At 40.2% G+C, this 23,276-nt stretch overlaps 1 protein-coding gene and 1 long non-coding RNA gene across 4 annotated transcripts in view; both read right to left on the reverse strand.

Annotated features, from left to right (window-relative positions):
* Positions 1–1,926: 1,926 nt before the first annotated feature.
* LOC141576392 (uncharacterized) lies at positions 1,927–12,976 on the reverse strand. Its single transcript, XR_012504771.1, has 4 exons — positions 12,512–12,976; positions 5,490–5,536; positions 5,049–5,085; positions 1,927–2,009 (listed from the first exon to the last, which is right to left on the reverse strand). It is a non-coding gene; the product is annotated as an uncharacterized LOC141576392 (long non-coding RNA).
* Positions 12,977–16,208: 3,232 nt separating this feature from the next.
* Positions 16,209–23,276, reverse strand: part of OGT (O-linked N-acetylglucosamine (GlcNAc) transferase) — a 33,324-nt gene continuing 26,256 nt past the window's right edge. For 2 of the 3 annotated variants that reach the window (XM_074359494.1, XM_010973595.3), the window contains 3 exons: positions 21,720–21,972; positions 21,354–21,477; positions 16,209–18,507 (listed from right to left, as the gene is read on the reverse strand). In XM_074359494.1, the coding sequence (XP_074215595.1) occupies positions 18,333–18,507; positions 21,354–21,477; positions 21,720–21,972 (552 nt within the window). In that variant the 3' untranslated portion in view covers positions 16,209–18,332. Of the gene's footprint in view, positions 18,508–20,890; positions 20,972–21,353; positions 21,478–21,719; positions 21,973–23,276 lie in introns of all 3 variants that reach the window. The other variant, XR_836629.3, reaches the window with a different exon arrangement.

Here is a 23,276-nt window from a genome sequence, read left to right on the forward strand (position 1 = left end):
TATGTTAGCCACCAAAATTTCTTTTTTTAAATAGCCCGGAAATATGAAGGTCTCAGAGCCACCGATGTGAGTGAGGAGCTGAGTTCTGATGCCAGCACTGAGAGGCCCTGGGAACACTGGAAACACTGGGAACGTCCCCGCTCTCCCTGAGGACCCATCCGTCATCTGGAAGTGAGGGGCAGTGTGTCTAACACATGTGCTCTCTGGAATCTGCTCAAAGGTCGACTTCTACGTTTCTATGATCCTGGATGTAAAAAATATAAACCACAGTCTGGGCGAGTTGTGAAAATGTGATTTTTGATGTAAAAAGTCTTCATCCTAAAATTGCAGCTCTGGGATAGTATACTTTGAGTCTCATCAATTATTTAAATTAATTATCAAAGAACTTTAGAGATGCAATAAGGAAAGAGGAAGGAGTGGGTGTTCCTAGGGTAGAAAGTCACCCTTCCTAGAAGACTGAATGACTTCCAACCTGCAGCTGAAATTCTAAAAAGTAGGGATACACTGCTTTCAATGTATAAAAATGCCTTTGTACACTGACAAAGGTTGGAAGTGTGTGTTAAAGCTTCTTGGGCCTTCCTTTCTGGAAAATTACCTAAATTCATGACATTAACAAAAGAGATGGCATGTGGGGAATAGAGAAGAAACATACAAAAACAGTCCTGTCTGTTGGAGCCGACCTCAACCCACTCCTGGGATGGACACCACTGGTCAGAGAGGTAAGAGCAGCCTTAGTTGAAAGTTCATCCTCAAAAGCCTATGAATTAACACAACATTGCAAATCAACTATACTTCAATTTTTTTTAAAGGGAAAAAAAAAAGACTGGATCTTCTGTTCAAGGAGTCGGCAACCGGTGGCCGATGGTGACAAATCGCCTTCTGGTTCTGTCACTCATGCCCCTACTTTAAAGCTACCGCCCTGAGGGCTCCCTTTGCATTTCAGTAGCTTGTCATATCACACCCCCTCCTCTGCACCTGGACCTCCGTCCTGCTCAGGCAATCCACTCAGAGAGGAGGGGAAAAAGAAATTAGAGGGGATAGGTGGTGAAACAGTAGGAGACAAGGGTTCCAAGCCTCCCTTCCTTTCCCTGCTCTGATATCCCAGGGTAACTAGGAGAGTCTGGACAACGGTAGCTAGGGGGTAGTTATCAAAGAAGTAGCTGGTATGTTAAGGGTGTCAGTACTTGAAGTAGCAGGTGCCTGTGTGTCATGCCCTATCCCAGGTACTAAGCAAACACAGCAATAAAATACTGTCCCTGATGCTCAAGAAGCCCCTAGTCTCCCGACATCTCACACCCACTGTGCAGGTTCTGAAACGCGAATAAAACTCTGCACCTCCTAAAAGGTGAAGAGGACCTCTGAATCCAAAGAGGCGACGACCTGCTATGGGAAACAGACTCTAAGGAAAACAGGAATCTCGAGAAAATATAAAGGGAGTAGCGAAAGGCAAAGACAAACAGCTATACAGACAAAGCAAGGATTCCCCTGAGAAGCTGGTCCTCAAGCATCACACATCCGAGTCTCTATCAGGCTGGAAATAATGAGCCCCTGCCTCTTCCCCTTCCTTGTCATCCCCATATCCAGAGAAGGAGGGCGAGAGCGGGAGCGGGAGGAGCGGAGTAGCCTTCAAGCTGCTCAGTCAGCGTTCTGCTCTGGGGATGGAATGCTAGGCAGGTAAGAGCTCTACTGAGGGGGATGCCTGAGATCTAAGGCAGCAATAACAGTCGCTGCTGTGTTAGGACGTGTACCAAGGGGTGTGGGAATCCAGCCATATCCCCCATCCAGCCCATATGAGGGAAAAAGGGTGGCGCTCACTACTCAGTGATTCAGAATAGAACGATTGCTGACTCTCATCCTGAAATGACTATGTGTGGTGAGGTTGCACCGCACGGCTCAGCTACTTCTTGAAGTTAATGGTTTACTTGCCTTTATTATTTATTCCAGATAGCTTTGCCTTCTTCTTCTTACGGAAGCATTCATCCTCAGAGTCTGAGTCAATCACCACGTAGCTGAGTGATGAGACAGGGAAAAGCAAAAGAGAAGAATGAATGCAACATCCTTCTTTTCCAGGCATCTTCTACCTTTTCTACAATGAGCATGATTACTGTGACATGATTTGTCGGTTTGTTTCCCGCAGTAACCCTGCTCCCCTTCTCTGGAACTACTCAGTCGTTATTCCTGATTTTCCAATGTTCCCATCTTTCTATGAAATCTTTCCATCTCAATCCTTTCAAAAGGAGGTTATCTGTCAAGTACTGAGAGTGAAATGGACTATTAGAGGTTATGTGTTCAAATAGTTTTGGTGTTGCAAGGGGCAGGGAGAATGGATGAGGGAAATGCTTAGTTAACTGCTGTTTCTCTTTATCCACATTGAGATCTCACTGCCTGAGAAGGGGGGACGGCCACAGATGCAGAGAGGCAGCCTCGGCAGGAGGTTCCTCCTGGGTATCACTCTTTGCAGCCCGAAGCCAGCACCACCCTCTCTAGTTGATGGACTCCTCTGGCGGGAGCCCAAATCAGCAGCACCCCTGTGCCACCCAGGATGCTGGTGGTGAGCACCCCTTGGGGATCCTTGTTCTTAACTGGCCCAGGTATATGGGTCAGAGGTTCCAGAAAGTTGAAATTTACCACCTTTCTGTATTTTCCAGTATATGATAAGTGTAATATACCTTTACGATGAAAGAGAAAACTCCTTAAAACACTGCTGGAGAGGGGTGGGGGTATAGATCAGTGGTAGAGTGCATGCTGGTCCTGGGCTTAATCCCTAGTGCCTCCATTAAGGGGGGAAGAAAAAGATAAAAATAATCGTATGTGTTTTTCTTTTAACTTAAAAAAAAAAACCGCTGAAGGACTTCTCTGCACCTGTTCCAAAAACAAATCCATTCATCTCTTTCCACCATATTTACTGCTTTTAAGCTGCCACGTTGACAGGCCTTTGCTATCCTGTTGAGCATTCATTCCATTCTTAAAATTCTGTTTTCTTGATTTCTAGGATACTGTTTTTCTCTCTCATCTTTATATCCACTTCTTCTCACATACTTCTATTTCTCAACTCATTCCCAGGATTTATGCCAGAGTTCACACCAATCCAATCAGTTCCTAAGGACTGAGTAAACATTATCCATCCGCCAGCCCAACTTCACTTCTGACTTCTAGCTCCACAGTGCCAGCCTCCTTACCTAGATATCCTGTGGGTAGGGCCGATTTTCAGTCAGCCCTCACAGGTGTAGCCTCACCAACTGTTTATTGATTGTGTCTGTTCCAACCAGTCAGACAGCCAACCCAACTGATCCCTGTCTGTATCTACTGGTTGTTAAATGTTTTGAATGCCAGCCCTTGCCTATAGGTCCCTCAATTTCAGCACGTCCAAAATGGAGCTCATCACCTTCCTCCCCAAATCCACCCTTCCTACAACATCCCATATATATAGAAGCCACTGGGACTGGACCAATATCTGTGGGCACTCCTGGCAGACCCCTTGAAATGGATTTTCTTTACATATGTGTTCAACATCTTATCTAGTAGAGGCAGGAAAAAACCAATCTTTCTATTTATTTTTTTAATGGAGGTACTGGAGATTGAACCCAGGACCTTGTGCATACTAAGCATGTGCTCTACCACTGAGCTATACCCACCCACCCCAATCTATTTAAAAAGTGGATACTTTTAGGGGCAAGGGTATAGCTCAGTGGTAGAGAGCATGCCTAGCATGCACAAGATCCTGGATTCAATCCCCAGTACCTCCATTAAATAAATAAATAAACCTAATTACCTCCCCCCAATTAAAATATAATTGGATACTTCTAAATTTATTATCAAACAAGGACTTTATAATATGTAATATTGTAAACCAGAATATTTCTAAGGATCCATGACATGCCATTTAAATGTAAATGACAATCATGGAAATATTCTGCATCTTTGACCGTGGTGATGGTTACACTACCATATATATATTTGTCAAAATTCATCAAACTGTATACCTAAAAAGGGCGAATTTTTCTGTATGTAAATCACATCTCAATAAACCTAACTTCAAAAGTATAAATAACAAAATTGATCATTTCCAACAAACAGCTTTATACAATGCATTATTTGGTTCTAGAATTTCAGCTGACTGCAACTGCTGACTTTCATTCACACATTGGTGTAAGGCTTGGTGGCTTACATGTTGCAAAAGTAATCCACAGAGATAAATCAGCTAGCTAAAAAAACATTTTCCCACTGGACAAGCACTATTTTGCCTTCTGGGGGGAGTAGGAATGACCAATTAAAATTTCTACAGTAATTCAAGCAGTCAGTGTGGAAACCACAGTTATTTTGGATTTATTTCAGTAATTTTTTAGCACCTTCTGTAGTTGGTACCTGGGTAACACCTGTTCATCTAGCTCTGGCAAGAGGAGACAGCTCCTAAATAGGAAAAGTAGTAAATAATGCTGACAGATAGGTCCCACAGAGGATTTTAACTACTGGGCTTAACAGTTGGATTTTCCTATGACAAGTGATTTGAGTAGATAATTGATTTGATCAAAGCAGTGTCTCAGGAGACTAATCTGGAAGTAGGGTATAGACTGGATCAGAAGAGGAAGAAGTCAGAGTGAGGAGCCCACTTAAAAAGCTCTTATACAAATACAAGAGTAAAAACTGATAAGGGCCTTAGTGGGGGAGACTGGAAGTTAAGGGACGGTTTTGAGAGACATTTTGAAGGAGAAACTGACAAGTTAGTTAATGGGCCAGGGATAAGGGATCTAATATTTTGAAACTGGTTGTGAGATCACACACCCATTATGACCCTGATCATGATATTCAAAGGAAATGTGATATTTATGCTTGCTTTTTTTTTTTTTTGGCACAGGGGGAGTAATTAGGTTTATCTATTTATTTACTTTTAATGGAGGTACTGGGAATTGAACCCAGGACCTCAACCATGCTAAGCACGCGCTCTACCACTGAGCTGTACACTTCCCTGTGAGGTTTATTCTTAAATCTTCTTACCCAGAACATCATTTCTTAAAAAAAAGTCAAATTTCACTAATTCTCCTACTCACCTGACGTCCCCTTTCTGCACATTCACTCCAATCGCAACTAAATCAGAGGAAGAAAGAGGGCATCATAAAGCATTTGAAGCACAATAAAATCTGGTTACCCATGTCTTTAATTCCCTCAAATCCAAATCCCTAACTTAGAGCTAGTTAAAATTTTACGGTGGATTCTTACATCTCCCATGAGAAACAGAGAGGAAATAAAAGTAAGGAGAGCGAGAATGAAAAAAGTAAAGGAAGCAAACCTGAAAAGAAGCCCAGAGAACTTCCTCTGCTCCTAACAGTAGGGAAATAAACTTCATTTCGCCAGTCTAGAGAGCCCTAGAGAAGACAAACCTACGACAGCTTACACCAAATGTCCCAAATCACATTTTAGTCATCTCTACAAAGATGTGGTTAAATTCCACTTTAAACTGTAAATTGCTGCTTTGAGTGGACTCTACTTACTGGTATCAGGTTCTTCATCACTGCTTGAATCCACAGTAATAATATAACTGCAAAATAAAACACACTGTTTTAAAGGAAAGCTACTATAACACCAGAAGCAAACAAAGTCAAAAAATCTCAAGCGAAGAGAACCACAAGAGTTTCCGAAATGCAAAATGGTTTCAAAGGCTAATGAAATGAAGATCACAATAGGGGAGGTAAAGGCAAATTAAAAGCAGTAAGCTGCTTAAGTCACTACTGCACGATCCAAGATAGCAGAAGGAGTATCTTTAGCTATCAGTGAGAAGCCTGTTTTCTGCCAAGTGAGCTATCTCTAGTTAAAGATATGAAGGTGAATTCTGAGAAAGACACCACAGGGGAAAGGACTTGAGGATATGGACATTACAGTTAAAAATCAAAAGGGTTGGAAAAGGGTATATAGCTCAGCGGTAGAGTGTGTGCCTAGCATGCAGGAGGTCCTGCGTTCAATCCCTAGTGCCTCCATTAAAACAAAACGAACAAACAAAAAAACCTTAAAAAAAAATCAAAAAGGCAAAAGAGCAAGGGGGACACCTTTTGGGGCTTCACTGTTTGAAGAGGGTCTACCTATCAGGACTGCTATCTGGGTAAACGCTTCAGCAAATGCTGAAGTCCATTTCTTGCAGGAGCAAACAAAACCTAACTTCAAAGCTGCAACTGCTCCCTGCAGTGAACATGGTGTTGGGCCCCTTGCTTCTCCGCCTCACAATGTGCCAGAGGCCCCAGCACTCATTCTTCCCTGCCCCGGCGGCGGGCCGCCTGGCCTGTTGTTACAGCCTTGCAGTACAGACAGCCCTCTGCATGCGAGGGTTCCACGTCTGCAGATTCAATCAACCTCAGACGGAAAATATTCAGGTAAAAAATGCCAGAAAGTTCCAAAAAGCAAAACTTGAATTTGCTGCTTGATGACAATTATTTGCATAGCATTTACATTGTGTTGGGTGTTATAAGTCATCTAGAAGTGATTTAAAGTATACAGGAGACAAGGACCTACTGTATAGCACAGGGAACTATATTCAATACCTTGTAATGTGGCCTATAATGAAAAAGAATTCAAAAAGAATATATATGTAAAACTGAATCACTATGCTGTACATCAGAAATTAACACAATATTGCAAACCAATAAAAAAATAAAAATTTTAAAAAATAAGGACCAAAAAAGAAAATATGGGAGGATGTGTATGGGTTATATGCAAATACTACACTTCATATATGAGACTTGAGCATCCAAGGATTTTGGTGTCTGAGAGGGATCCTAGAGCCAATATACTATAGATATTGGGGACTGAGGGACAACTGTACTATCTGAGGTGACACCAAAGCACATTCCAGCTGGGGATCCTTCAGCTCACCAGAGAGCAGCGGACTGGACATCCCATCATCAGCCATTCACGATAATTTGAAGAGATCCAAAATCCAACTTAGAGGAGTCACGCTGCAATAAGCATCACTTCTGTGCTGGAGCCTGGCTCTATTCTAGAACCTACATAAGTAATCTTTTTTTTTTTTTTGAAGGGGGATGATTAGGTTTATTTATTTATTTATTTTTTTGGAGGTACTGGGGATAAAACCCAGGACCTCATTGTGCTAGGCATGCGCCCTACCACTGAGCTATACCCACCCTCTCATAGGCAATCTTATCATGAATTATTGTGACACAGAGCTAACAGAGGAAACCAAAGTGCTAAAGAAAATGGGCATAATAGCCATAAGGTTTTGCATATATTTACATGGTTTTACATATTTATAAGTTTTATGTATTTTTATAAGGTTTTACATATAAAAAGTTAGCCTTAACCACATCTTGTGGACTTTTTAATTTTGGCCTTGAGGTTGATTACTGGACTGATTATATACATTTTATATACAATCTTTCAAGACACATGCTGGCTCATCCTCTTGATTAAATTTCCTATTTATTGATTGATCATTGGACTTATTCAGTACTAAGCTTCAATTTGTTTTTTTTCTTTTTCATCAAGAAAAAATTCTTGCTGGGTCTAAGGTTTCTCAGGTATGGGTCAAAATGTGGCCTTGGTTATCTTGAAACCTATTATCAATACATAGCACTATACAGAAACTAAAACGTGATCCAATCTTCATCTACCTTTTCAGATACACACTGATTTTTAGAGGTCAGACAAAAGGAATTAGGGATCAGAAACATGACAGAAACAGTGACACAACAGAGTCGTACTCTAATCCCTAAAGAGAAAATATATGCACATAGGAAGAGCCATTTGGCTTACCTAGAACTTACGAAAAGACTATAAGAAATCATATTAGAAGGCTTTGAAGATATAAAGAAAAACCCCAAAATACTTTAAAGAACCCAAAGATCTCCCCTTTAAAACTGAAGCCATAAACCATAAAGATTGTGTATGCTTTTATATGACTATAGGAAAAGATATAAAAGAACCAGTACCAAATTATTAATAATTATTACCTAAAAAGAATGGGTGTGTACCTGTGAGGGCGGACTTCCACTTTTTACTTTAGATGTTTCTGTATTTTAAAAAATACTTTATTATTGTATTATTTAATAATTTTATTTTGGCAGAGGGAGGTAATTAGGTTTGTTTATTTTCAGGGGAGGTGCTGGGAATTGAACCCAGGACCCCCTGCATGCTAAGCATGCATATCTACCACTTAAACTATGCCCCCTCCTCCCCGTATTGTTTATTTTTACCATGGGCCTGTGTTCTCCTGGTAATTTTTGAAACTTAATAAATCTTGCTAAAAAAGACTAGTCAGTGGGTATCAGAGGGGACTAATTAGGCTTTGATCACTCAATGAAAATCAGTCCCCCAGCCCTTGCATTATGTCTCTCAGCAGCATTTCTGCCTGCAAACTGCCAAAACTTCCTTCACCCGGTTAATGTCCTTGTCTCATGAGTCACTGGGAAAACAGAGGCAATCAGACAGGAACTCCCTCTTCCTCCCACCAACAAATCTATAGACCTATCTCTAACTACACTAATGATTTTTATCATTAACAGGGAATGTGGCATCCTTACCTCTATCTAAGGCCACGCCTTCCTTTAGACTTTGGATCTCATCCCCCTTCTCCTGGATCTTATTCCTGCAATTTTCCATGCTGTGCTGCATTACTGTCCTCTCCTGGATCATTCATTCTACTATCCCGACTCCCCACATCCCCCAGTTTTATACTTCTAGCCTCGAACTCTCCACCAAACGCCAACTATCTACATGACATCTTGGACACGTAGTATTTAAGACATAACACGGCCAGACCTACTGTATAACACAGAGAACTATATTCAATGTCTTGTAATAACATATAATGGGAAAGAATCTGAAAAGAAAATATATATATATATGTATAACTGAATCACTTTGCTGTACACCTGAAACTAATATTGTAAATCAACTACACTTCAATAAAAAATTTAACACAGGTTTATTTCCTCCCTCCATCCTGTTTCTCTAGTCTTTACCCATCTCAGTCCATGGCACCAATATCCAACCAGTAACACAAACCAAAAATTTAGGAGTCACTCTTGCTTTTGCTCTTTCTCTCACATCTCACATCCAATCCCTCAGCAAGACCTGTGGGCCCTACTTCTAAGGTATATTTCATACAATCTGAGATATTATTATATGGACCTCTAAGAAAGGGAAAAACACTACCAAATGATTCTATGCTCTCCTCCATATGATGCAGCCCAATCTCAGAAATGTTAAAATGTGGGGGGAAGTCTTTGGATGGAACTATAATATATCCTATATTCATCCAAATCTCTCCAGCTTCACTACCACCACCCTAATCTAAACCACCATCACTTCTCACCTAGACTTCTATGAATCAAACCCTTGGCCTCAGTTGTAAAAGAACCGTTTAGCTCATATGGCTTTTATGAAAATGAAACAAGATCTACAGGATCATGTACTTTGCCCCCATCACAGCACTTATCACACTACACTGTTGTTGCCTGTTTACATGTTTCTATCTCCCATCATCCCAGACAGTAAGCTAAGGAAGGATTTGGAAGTGTATCTGTTTCATACTGCTCAGTACAAAGTCAGTACTCAATAAATAAACGAATGCTCCTCAAAAAATAGTTCGGGTTGGGGAGGGTATAGCTCAAGTGGTAGAGCAGATGCTTAGCATGAAGGAGGTCCTGAGTGCAATCCCCAGTACCTCCATTAAAAATTAAAATTAAAACTAATAATAAATAAATAGACCCAATGACCAACCCCCCAAAAAATGAAATTTCAAATAGTTCCCTATATTATTATCTTCCATCTTCCTACCTACACCCCCATAGAACCTCATTTTTTAAGAATTTTTGCTTATCAGATCTAAGTAATATTTTTCTCCACTTAAAAAATTAAATACACTAATATGCCCATCTATGTGGAGGTTTGAGGTACAGCCAGCCCAAAGTAAAAACAAACAACAATATCATATTGTCTGCATTAATGGAAATACACTGCCCAGACACTGAGACACAATGGTCCTGACTTGCGGCAAGGGCAGGTGGGGAGACTAGCAGGTCGCTGTCCAGCCTCAAGGAAGATCTCCAACCAGAAGTCTGGCATCTGGTCTTTGCATCTGTAGCTTCAAGAATTCAGGTTTCTCAATTCTTCATCAAATGCTAGTGGAGTGACTCCTGTTAACCAAGTTTGCAAGGGGCTGACTAATAAACCAGAATGCCTGCTTACTTCTCGTGAGAACTAATGCCAACCATGTGCCCCAGGCAGTCCCTCTTTGGGGCAAGTGACAGGGTCACGGAGGGAGCTCGGACTTTACTTATCTTGTGCTTTTTGACCACACACACATTACTTTGATTCTTTAGCTGAATGTTCCAACTAGCATCTTTGTGCGTTTAATTACTTTCGTAAATTGGATTTTCCTAGGAGTCAAATTACTCAATCAAAAGTATGACCAACTTTATAGTTCTTGGTATATTTGCTTAATTGTTTCCAAAGGGTTGTACCACTTCACAACGTCGGACGTATTACTATAAATAGGATTAAATATTTTAAATTTGCTAATTTAAGAGGCAAATAATTTTAATTAGCATTTATTTTTATTACTTAAGATGTATGTTTTCCAAATGTTTGCTGCATTCTTTTGCTAATGCCCCCCATTTTAATGACTATCATGAAATAATGTTTACTAGACAGTTTTTGTGACTGATAAAACACACTGAAAAGGAGTAAGGAAGAGGAACACTCTGCCCCTGTTCTTCCAACAGTCCCACTCCCCAGAGATAAACGTTTCTTATTTATGCTTCTAGAAGGTTCTTAAGCATAAGCACATATCAGCACAAGTCAAGTGCACAAAGCTTTTTTTTAATAAGTAGTATTATACTATACGGATTGTTCTGCAGTTTTTCACTTTATATATCTTAGTATTTCCATTATCAATACATATAGCTCATCACTTTTTTTTGATGAACCATAATTTATTCAACTACCAAATCCAATTTAAACTCCTTCCAAATTTGTGCTATTTCAAACAATGCTGCAGTGAACATCCCTGTATGCATTTCTCTGTGCACTAGTAATTAAGTCATACATCCTTCATTCACAGAACTGAACTAAGACCAAAACAGCCTGTACATGTCTGTATGTGACCCCGTGAGCATGAGTTAGGGGGAGAAGGGGCATGAAAGAAGGGGGAAAAGAGTCAAGAGAAAATAAGAGTGAACTAAAAAAATAGCATGTAAGATACAACCACACTGATGCACTTAAGTATATGTGAGTATATGTATACAGAAATTAACTAAAATTTTTCTAAAAATGAAAGTCCTAGTAGTGGAATTAGTGGATCAAAGGACATGAACATTTTAAATTTTGCTACTGCCTGGTCACCCTCCAAAAAGGTTGCACCAATTTATAGTCCCCACCATGACTGTGAGAATTCCCTACAAGTTCGACGACTCTGGGTATCATCAAAATTGTTTTAATCTTTGTCAATCTGATGTTTGAAAAATGGTATCTCATTTAAAGTTCTTTTATTTCTTTAAATATAAGTGATATAAGTCTATGAGCCATTTGGTTTTTTTCCTCTGAGAACTACCTTCTAAAAACTTCTCCCCATTTTCTGTTTGTTCAGCCTTTTTTAAGTTGATTTGTAAAAGTTCTTTGTAGACTAAGGAAAATAGCCTTTTATCATAAATCATATAAATATTTTTCCAGTTTGTTGTCATTTTTATGCTTTTGCTAGATACTAAATTTAGAAAGACCTTCCCTACTCCAAAATTACTGGAAACAAAATCCATCTATATTTTCTAGCATTTTAATGGTTTCTTTTTTTTTTAAATATTTTATCTATGTGTAATTTATTTTGGTATAAGGAGTGATGAGGTAAGAATATAATTCTTATTGTTTTCCATATGGTCGGCCATCTTCAAATCATTTGTTAATGAATCCATCTCTTCTTCACTTATTTGAAATGTCATTTTTTTATCATGAACTAAATTTTCATACGTATCTGGGCCCATTTCCAGACTCTGTTCTATGGTTTCTACTTTCTCCCATAGCCTACATTTATCTGTATGCTAATCCTACCTGTGAAGGAGGGGGAAAGAGCACTGCTTCAGAAGGGTGAAGCCTTAGAGGAGCTAAGACAACTATTTTAAAATACCTCATCATGGGGAAGAAAAATATTTCACCTGTGTACCTCTAGAGGGCAGTACTGCAAACAATGGGATGCAAGTAACTTAGGGACAGGTTTGAAGTGCCTCAAAATGAAGAACTTCCCAGAAATTGCACATACTCAACAGTGCATTGTGTTGCTTCATGGAGGTGAACACTTCTAGCCACCAAAAGAGCTGTTACATGAAGGATTCGTGCACTGGATAGGTGGCTGGACTTCTATGATTCTAAGATCCCTTTTTATAATTCTCATTTTATGACTAACCAAGTTATATATTCTGTAGATGCTACAGGAAATAAACATATACTTTTTGAGAAAGTCATTTTGCCAACAAAGTAGGACTGAACTAAGAGAAGACAATTTTTCAAATCTTACCAATCATCATCCTGGATCTTCAAACGACCAGCCTTTGCTTCGGACATGTCCGTGTCTGTAGTCAGGACAAGGATATACTTTTTAAAGAAAATCAGAACCACTTAGACATTTGTACATTCTTTATTTACCTTTGAGCAGCTTCTTCATTCTAAAGCAAAAACTTTGCTCTATGAAATGAGAAGTATTTAAATGCGTTTACTGCAGCCTTTTCCTGGATAGAGAAAACTAGAGATGGGGTGTACCACCCCCTCTCCCACCTTTCCCCACTGAGGTTCTTTGTAGATCAGTCAGAAAGCCCAAAGCACATGGCAGACCCTGATGTTAAATAACCTCAACTGCCACCTGTGATAAAGACGTGCAAGGAAGACCATCATTCGTTTATTAGCCCCCAGAGAAAATTTCTTCCCATTTTTAGGCTTTAGTGCGCACTATTCAGTCCCTAACCCAATGCTCTTTTGCCCGCAAATGTATTCCCACACCACCCCCACACATCACATCACCACAGGCCCTCCCCTCTCCCCACATCTTCCTTTCCCCTACTTCCGCCTCACACCCCAAGGAAGTCTTCTATCTATCCCCCTATTCCCCCTGAGGATAAGGCCTTCCTTCCCACACGTCTCCATCTTCCTACTCCCATCTTCTACCCCAGTCAGTCTTGCACCAATCAGGCCTCAAACACTCTGCTCTTCACCACATCGGTCCCCCTACCTTCCCCACTCCCCGACCTTCTCCCTACCCCTCCCCTCCCCTCCCCCCACCCCCTCCTCAACTTCCCCCCACCCCTCCCCTCCCCCAGGCCCCCCCGCCCCCCACCTCCCCCCACTACCACCCCTCCCCTCGGCCTCCACCCCCCCCACTTCCACTCCTCCACCTCCACCCCTCCCCCCACCTTTCCCTCTTCCCCGCTTCCACCCCACATCCCTAACCAGTCTTGGATCAATCAAGCCTAGGCTCCCCCCTCCCACCATTCCAGCCAATCTTGCACAAATCAAGCCTCGATACCTCCGCTCACCCACTCCACGCTTCTACCCCCTTGTTCCTGCCTCCACTCCCCAGGTCTTACACCAACAGGCCCAGACCCCTCTCCCCCCACCCCGCCAGCCTTACACCATGAGGTCTAGACTCTTCCGCCATTTCACCTCAGACCACCCCCCGTCAGTTTTGTACCTCAGCTCTCTTCACTCATCCCCACATCTTCCCACCCCTACTCCCCAGGAAATCTTACACGAACAGACCTAGACCCCCCTCCCCTCCCTCACTCCTCCATCTCACCTCTGGCCACCCCAAGCCAGTCTTGAACCAATGAGGCCCCAACTCCTCCACTCATCTTTCCCCTCCACGCTCGCCTCTCACCCCTAGATCAAGCATTGACCTCCCCCCCACACACACCCCTAACTGGCCCTACACCTGCCCCTACTTCCACACCCTACTCCAACCTCAATCACCCATTCAGCCTCCCACCACTCAGGCCTAGGCACACCCCCCCTCAGCAACTGCACGCCACCTCCCAGGCCTCTACGCCCTCATGCTCCAACTGGTATCTCTGGCCCCAATTCCGCATCTTTGTTTTATTGGCGTTAGTATCACAAATACACACACACAAATTCCTTCTTCTAAAAGCTTTAAGTGGAAACAGGCAAAATATTTGGCCAAAATCTCAGTCTCGGGGTTCACGGACAATCAGTGTCCAGGGCTTATAGCGGTCCTGACTTTAATTAAGTCGGCTCCACTAAGATGTACTTCCAGCTTGTCCCGCTTCAGTACTCTCCCGTCACCTACCTGCTTCTGCCGCCTCTGGCCTGGCCAATCCGCTGCTCGCCTCAGACTGGGAGTCTAAGGCGTGCGAGATCCCGAGCGACTGGGGGAGACGCCGGGGCGCGCGTCCTTTTATAGAGCCCGGGCTCGGCGGGAGGTCGTAACTGACGTACTCCCGCTCTCTGGGGAACCCACCTATCACAGCATTGTCACCAGGCAAATTCAAACCTCGCGGCTATGAACTTGGCGCCCACTCACGGTGCTTCCGGAGTCGGGTCTATCACATCCACGAGGTGTCGCTTATGTGTCCCGAGAAACGCCATTTCACGGAGAGCACAAGGCCCCAAGCACATTTCTGTAGTTTGGCGATCCCTAAATTTACTTATGGGGTGACAGGGAAAAACCAAGCTGAATCCTCCCAAATCAAGTTGCATCCTTGTGAGGACTTGGATAAGTGCGCCCCGTTCTTTGCTTGAACTGTCCAAACCTCTCAGTCCGTGTGCCTACCCTCCAAACTCCGCGGGGCGGGGGATGGGGCGGGGCAGACCCCTAGATAAGAGCAAGGCAGCAAGCCGAAAATGCCTGGCAACAAAGTACGACGACGTGTGCCTCCAGAATCCTCCTAACCCTGGTGATAAAGAGGAGTTAGTTACTTGAAGCTTTTTGGCACTCGCTCCAGACACACCAAGAAAAACCATCAACGGGGGAAGCAAACGCTTTCTAGATCGTGCCCGTTTCTCCAGTGAAAACCCATACATCTCATAATTTAAGCATCTGGCCTACGGAATACAAACAAAATGCCCCTGCACTTAAAAATATTAACAATGTTGAGTTTATTTTAGGCTAGGCACTGTTCCAAGTGTTTTATGTGGATTTAGTCCTTATGACATTTAAAAACATTCGGCAATATTAAGCTCTCTTGTTTTACAGAGATCACATGGCTAGAAAGTGGCAGAGAGCTGGAATTCAAATTCTGGCAGCACTAGTCTTAAGCACCAAACTGCCGAGTCGAAAAGGAAATGTATAAAAAGGGCTTATCATTATAACCTCATCTCTTACAACAAACTTGCAAGTTTACCTCTACAAGCCTCTTTCATAAAAATGGGTGTTACATAACTGTGTGCCTCAGAGGTTTGGGCAAAGAATCTGAACATTAGCTGTAGTTAATATTAAGAGCCACGTGCTTCAAGTAAAGAGTGGGTTTAGGATTAGAATCAAATCGTGTAAGTCACACAAGTTTATTCAAGGTTGTATGAGCAACTCCTTTACACTTTATATAAAGGCAGGAGCCAGAAGCAGACTGGAAAAAACTGATGCAGATTCCTAATAATTAGAAAGAAGGGGATGGGATAAGAACTGATTTATGACTAGTTTACTTCCAAGAAACAAACACCTTTCTCCCCTCATCTTTCAAGAAACAAACACTAACCTCCATTAGGGCTTTGAGGGTCACAATCCACAGAAACTTCAGAGGTAAATTACCTGAAATTTTACTGAAAAAATTTTTTCATTTATAGCTCTGAGAAAACAGACAGCTGAACAGCCTGTTCTGGTCCCTAATGCACTGATGTCCTCCTCCCTCATACCTGTGGCTCTGTTCAATCACCATTCAGAGTAGGAAGGAACAGTCCACATAAAGAATGAGACTACAAGCGTAGCTGAAGAAGCCAGAATGGTCATAAGCAAAACAGGAACAAGCACGAACGGGATATGCTGGGAGTCTCAGGCTTTGTCAGGTCTTAACAGATCATAGACCAACCTGACCCGTGCACCCCTGCACTTGGCTGAGAAAACAAAAAATAATTCTTAATATGAGAGCTACCCTAGGGAAATCTGGTCCTTTAGTTGTCTGGAGCTGTTCCAATATAGGCTTCTTCACTGGAGGGCCCTATTGCTCTGGCTAATGCTCAGTTTTAACAGAACACAAAATACGTCAGCCATATTAAGGGCAAATCATTCATTTATTGTTTAAAGATCGCAAGACAACATCTGAATTTCTGTAGCACAATTTCAATGTTTTACTGTTTTGATAAAGCAGAGTATAATAGAAAAAAAAACAATTAGTTTCCAGTAATATCTATATCTCTATTCAGAATTAAGTCTTCCACAGATATGTTACCTGGAAACAAAAGCCTGTTACAATAAGCAAAGCTTCAACCAGAGCGGCTACTTTTCGTGCCAGGAAAAAGTTCATCCCTGTAGGAGGAATGATGTGCTATGTAAAACGGCTGTAAGGTCACAGCCTTGAGGGCATTGGAAGTATATTATCCTATTCCACACTGAGTAGTTTGGTGAAAGTTCAAACATCGGTTTATCTGCAACCAAGCTGGCAACCTTTAACTGATATTTCAATAAAGAAAAAAAATAAATTAAGAAATCCCTAAACTGATGCTTCTTGATTTACATTGTTAAAAGGTACACAGTTCATCAATATGTAATTCTGACTAAGAATTACATTTGAGACTCCTTGCTCAGATTTTGGTTAATAGTCAGACTCTTTCAGAAATTCAAGTTCTTATTAATAATTTGTCAACTAGGATACATTCAGGCATCAGCTGCAACTACAGAATAGGTGCACTGCCTCAGCACTTTGGAAAGACATTATAATCTAGAACACTACTAGCAGACAAAAAAAATTATCTGTTACTGGATAGCATATGTGCAGTACAGCAAGACAAAAACATATATTCATATGTTGGCTTGTTTAAGCCTCAAGCCCTCAATCCTTTGTTGAAATTCAATAATTTTATTCCTATGGTTTTTAATACCAAGAACTCAAGCTCCAGGAGGGCTAAAGTCTAATTTATACGCCAAACCAAGTAGCAGTGCAGTCTGCTACTGCTGAGGCTGAATCCATACAGACTTCAAGACCAAGTCCAGAAGACAATTATTATATATAATACCCTAGAAGGTCTGAAAAATAATTACTCATATACAGTGCTGATCCTTCAGAGCTTTTTCCCTGTAACGTGTTTTTTTGACGAAAGTTATTAATGTATTGGAAATTACTGTGACTTACAGATCAAATATTTGAATACTTATACTTACCTGGGATTTCATTTCTGCTGAAAGAAATAGGAAGAACAGGACTCACTTAAAAAAAAAAAAACTTTAGAAATGAAGGTAGAAATCTTATCACACACTATCATTTTCGGAAGCAGCATAGAGGGGCAGTTGAAGGTAAAACACTGGTGAAATAGGTCAAAACTAGGCCAAAGAATCTATATTATTATCATCAATGACAGTACCACAACTGTGCCCTTCATAATTAATAATCACTCCTAAGAATTTTCATTTGGCACGAGATGATGTGTTTAAGAGAAACACTCTGGGAGGTTGTGAATCAGACTTGGTTTTGTTAGCCAAGTTACAGGAGAAATTTTCAAATGGGGAGAGGGGAAGAAGGAAATGGGAAATGGACCAGAAAAAAAAAATTTAAGTCATTATCTAAACCAACAAAGCACTGATAACTCCAAACATTATGTCAGACACTAAAATGACTGATATAGACTCAAGTGGTTTATAAAACCTATAAAAAGACTACACCAGCAAAGTCCCCATTAATCTGCAGAGTTCAGAAACTAAAATAAGGAACATTTTAGCTTAAAATCTTATCTCAAGAGAATCGCATACACTTCACATGAATAAAAATACCTGAAACCAAATATCTTTAAAAGCTCCAATACCCAAAATATAAAGAAAAAAATTAATTCAGAAGACTCAGTCAATCCATGGAATCACAAAACGGCTGGACAATCTCTATCTCCCCTCCACACTAACCATCCCATGGAAGACCAAGGGAGATCAGACCTTCCAGACCTATGCACCACCTGGTTGCTGCAAAATTCAATGGAGACGCCTTGTGGAACAGCAGTTTCCCATCTCTTGTGTCTCTCCCTATCATGCAGGAAGCAAGTCTGGCTGTGCTATTCTATTATCATTATTTGTCACCCATCTGCAACATGATACTGTACAGATAAGTAAAAAGTACATTATCTAGTTCCCTTTCCCCCAGAAGGTTGAGGCTCAGGTATACGGTAATTCTCCTGTGTACACAGTCTTTTATTTAGGCCGACTCAGTGACTTCAACAGGCTTAATCATGTGATCAGGCTTGTTGCCAGCTGCATAATGCTCCCACATCTGTAGATAGAGCCGCTCTAGTTCCATTGTGTACTGTTTGGTGTTGAACAGAGGGCTAGATATTCTCTGCTTCCAGACTTTGCCACGAATTTTCTTCAGGCTGGGTAATAAAAAGAGCCAAGTTTACAAGTCAGAGCAGAAACTCAGAACTGGCCCCCATAACTACCTAGACACCTTTATGGTAAATTACATAACCAAACTGCACACTCTTTTCTCTTCTGATTGCCGCCCTCTAACCTCAGTGCTGAAAAGGGGAAGGGTCACAGCTAACACAATGTTAAACACTTTATTATAATAGAGTTCACCTATGTCCTCTGAAAAAACTTAGTTCTTTCCTAAATAAGAGTATCTAAGAGATACCATGCTTTCTCCATTTCATGTTATTTCTACCTTTAAAATAAAAACAAGACTTGGCAATGACACGTCTACTTCTACGTACTATTGGTTAGAATATAAACTGTCCACCCTTTTGATAAGCAATTTAGCAATGTGTCTTTTAAGAACCATTAAATGTTCATAACCCTATGACCTATCAATAACACAATAGCTAAAACACAAACACATGCATATTTTAATGAAATAGGAAAACACTCAAGGGGAAAAGAAATGCAATGTCTACTGCCGTAATTTTTCACTTATACATGAACTTAGTTGTTTATGTATAAAAAAATGGTTCCTAATATCACCAAGACGATGGTTCTGTTCAGAAACAGGGAAAATGCAATCAATTCTTCTGGGAACAGAGAGGGAAAGATTTCTTTCTCTTCTCCCATTCTGAATATATCATTTGTCATGAGACTATTCTCATATGGAGAGAATTACTACTTTAGAATCAGAAGCTGGAATATTCTTGTGCATTTTTAAAAGCAATTAATAAAAAAAAAACTGTTTTAATGTTTGCTGTGCCAGAACAAGTAAAATGGCTATGAATATATGCCGGCTTCAACCCAACCATGATCATATTAATGTTATCTTCCAAATAAAAATACTTTCCTGTTCTTTTTTTTTTTTTAAGTTCTGTATGTCAATAGGAGAATGGTTAAACTGTGGTCCATCCATGCAATGAAATACTACTCAGCAATAAAAAGGAATGAACTACTGATACAAGCCAACAACATGGATAAATCTCAAAATATTATTATCCTGAGTGGAAAAAGCCTTCAGAGTACATACTGTGTGATTCCATTTGCATAAGGTTACTAAAAGGCAAAACTAAATAAACTATGGCGGGAAAAAAAATTCAGGAACAGTGGTTGTCCCTGAGGGTTGGTGAGGAGGACCGTCTAAGAAGGGGTGTGAAGGAACTTTATGGAGAGACAGTAATGTTCTATATCTTGTTGGAGATTGGGGTTATAAAGTTATCTCTCAAAATTCACTTTAGATTTAAATATTCCACCGTATATAAATTCTGCCTCAAAAGAAAAAACAAATACTAAAGTCAAGTTAATGATGTCCATTCTAGGTAGCGATTTAGGGAGAAGAGTACCAACGTCTGCAATTTACTTCAAAATGTATCAATTAAGATGGATTACCAAATGGATATAGGAATGAACAGATGGAAAAAAATGTGATTAAAGCGAGTATAGTAAAATATTAGTGGTGGAATCTAGGTAGTAGGTATGTAAGTGTTTATTATAAAACTGAAATTTCTCATAACAAAATGTCAGGGGAAAGTATTGTATGAAATCAACTAAGTTCCCAAAAAGTTTAAAAAAAAAAAAACCCACTAAATTATTTGCTGTAGTTATCTCTGAGATGATGGACATGAATCTCAGTATTTTTTAATGCCTGGGCTCAAATTTCTTAATCGTTTTTCTTAGCTGTATATAATGTTCAATGGAGGATATTTAAAAATAATAAATGCTTAACATACATCTGTTGAATGCTAACTCTGTACCAAGAACGGTTGTAAGTGCTTCACATGGAACACCTTTTTTTAATCTTCACAACACCTCTGTAAGGTAGGTACTATCATTCGTCCCCATTTTGTAGATGGGAAAACCAAGGCACATAGAGCCTAACTTGTCCAAAGTTACAAAGCTTCTAAGCGGGAGAGCCTGGATTCAAATCCAGGCAGTCTGACTCAAAGAGGGTGCTTCTTCATAACTTCTACATAATATGCCATGTCTCAGAAAAACAAAAAGAAAAAAAAATCACCCATAATACCCAAAGAGAAACCTCATTTAAGAGATAAACACTGTTTTACTGTATGGATAAAGCATTTATCTAAAGCATCATCTCTCTAATTCCCACCCATCTGGAGGCATTTAAGTTATGCCCAAATATTACTAATAGGGCATTATTAGGGTCAAAGGTCTGGCTTTCTTTTTTTGTTAGGCTCTTAAAACTTTGAGAAAATACTGTACCGATTTACTTACAAATGTATGAAAAAGCCAGGACGCCAGTGCTCCCTCATCACTGGTATCATATTAAAAATCTTTTATACCAAATAATGGGTATACCTCAATGTTATTTTAACTTACATTTCTACTACAGAGGTTGGAACTTTCTGTTAACCATTTGTATTTCTACTTCAGTCAGCTGTCATTTCCTTGTTCACTTTCCTATTAAGGGATTTAAAATGTAAATGTTCTTCAGTCTTAATATAGCCAAGCTATTGATATTTGACATAAGAAACAAAAATTTTTTTCCGTCTTGTTTGCTTTTTAATTTTGTTTTTTGAAGAACAGTTGATTTTCGTGCCTTTTAATTTTCTTGACTTACTTTTTTAATCAGCCATTTACTCTTTACGTAGTAAAACCTATTGATCAATTCACTTATGCAAGTTCAAAAAATTCTTCTCCCATCCAGACAGCACACAATAAATTCACTTATTTTATATTACCCTTATTTTACGACTTCATTTTATAACACTTACATTCTCTCTAAATTTTCCTTATTTCTTTCACTTCATCATATAATTTATGCATGGAAAGGTTTACTTACTATTCTAGATCAGTTCCCAGCTTCACAGCTATGTCTTCATATTCTTGTCTATTTTTAGCAATAAGCTCCAGGCAACCTAAACAAGTGAGCTGGGAAGCTGCAACTCGAGAAGCAAGAGTCTCTCCTGCAATGAGAAATACAACAATTGCACATTTGAGAATGCAAATAGCACACAGTTGCTAATGTTATTTATGTTAAATAGCCATACAACATAGATGAGGAGTGCTCAGAATTGAATAAGTCTCATTTTCTGTCATCTTACCCTAATTGTTGCTTCTAGTATGCACGACTTCACCTGGATGTGTCTCCCCCAAAGGAGATTTTAAAAAGAACAAGGAAGATTCCAATGATTTATCAGCTACTCACCTGGCATAGTCACCATGGGTGTCCCTGCCCAGAGGACATCCATCCCTGTGGTGTGACCATTACAGAGTGGAGTGTCCAGGCAGACATCAGCCAGCTGGCCTCTCCTGACATGTTCCTCTTTAGGAGCAACAGGTGAAAAAATGATACGGTTCTGGGGAAGGCCCATATTTTGTGCGTACTGTTGAATATTAGGTTCTCCTACTGCTGGAAAACGCAACAGCCACAGTACACTATTGGGAACGCGCTTCAGAATCTAAAATAGGGAAAACAAGAACAAGTATTAATAGCAGCTCTGCCTTCTTAAGAAAGGCTCCTATAGATCTCTAATAATTCTACCACACTCTATTCTTTTTACCCAGATAGCAGCCTACTGTGAATTTAAGTCTTTCTGTGAACTTGTCTTTTCTTCACATAGGTGAATTAGATCAACTGAATTATAGGTTCCTGTTCTGCTTAGCTGTCCCCAGAGAGAGTTCAAAGAAAGAGAAGACTGATGCAAGAAGACACAAGTTACTAATTGGCAAAATCTGAGACAGCTATGTCCAGTGGGAATTGATACTAGCAGTGGGTTTTGTCTGTGAGCTAGGAATTTTCCATTTCACATTTTAAATCCCCCATCATGACACAACAAATAAAGTTAGCTCACACCTGCCAAACTTTATTTGCCCAATCTAGATCAGGGGTCAGCACACTTTTTCTGCAAAGGACCAGAGAGCAAGTATTTTTGGCTTTGATGGCAGTACAGACTCTGCCATAACTACCCAGTTCTGCCCTTGCCACTAGAAAGCAGCCACAGACAATATGCAAATGAGTAGGCATGGCTGCGTGTCAATAGAATTTTATTTACAAAAACAGGCAGTGGACTGGACTTGGCTCATAGGCCATAGTTTGCCAACCTCTAATTTAGATCTACATCTATGCAATGTACAAGTTCACCATCCCTTCTCTGAAAGCCATGAGAACAGATGGATTTCAGAATTTAGAATATTTCAGGTTTTTTTAAATAGTACAGTGTATATAAATTACATAACATCCTCAGTGGCAGCTCCCCATAAATTAACATATTAGTATCTCCACACTGAGATACAGGAATATTCATACTAAATGGAATAAATAAAGAACCATAAACAGCCTAACATCAGTTCAGGTAGGTTTGCTGCCAAATAAATTTGCCATAAACTTATGAACAAGCTTTTGGTTTTCAGGTTTTTTGAAATGAGGAAGTGAAGATTAAGGGATAGTAAACCCGTACTCATCTGCTTCCTCTTCTCCTCCACCCCTTCTCCTTTATAAACAAAAACAAACAAAAACAACAGATATTAATCAGAAGAAAGATCAATCAAGAATTGTCTCCACTTCAGCTCTATGGAATAACAGCCAGATCTGGACAGCAAAGTTTAGAACTTTCAGAAGTCCCGCTTATGCAAACTGGTCTGACGAACTGACTAAGAAGTAACAGCATATCCCAATTCTTTCCTGGTTCTAACTCTACAATACTGCAAGAATGCTGTTAAACACGGGTGGATGTACATAACAGCTTTTCTATCAGTTTAGACC

Source organism: Camelus bactrianus, chromosome X (genome assembly GCF_048773025.1).
Source record: "Camelus bactrianus isolate YW-2024 breed Bactrian camel chromosome X, ASM4877302v1, whole genome shotgun sequence".
Lineage (NCBI taxonomy): Eukaryota > Metazoa > Chordata > Mammalia > Artiodactyla > Camelidae > Camelus > Camelus bactrianus.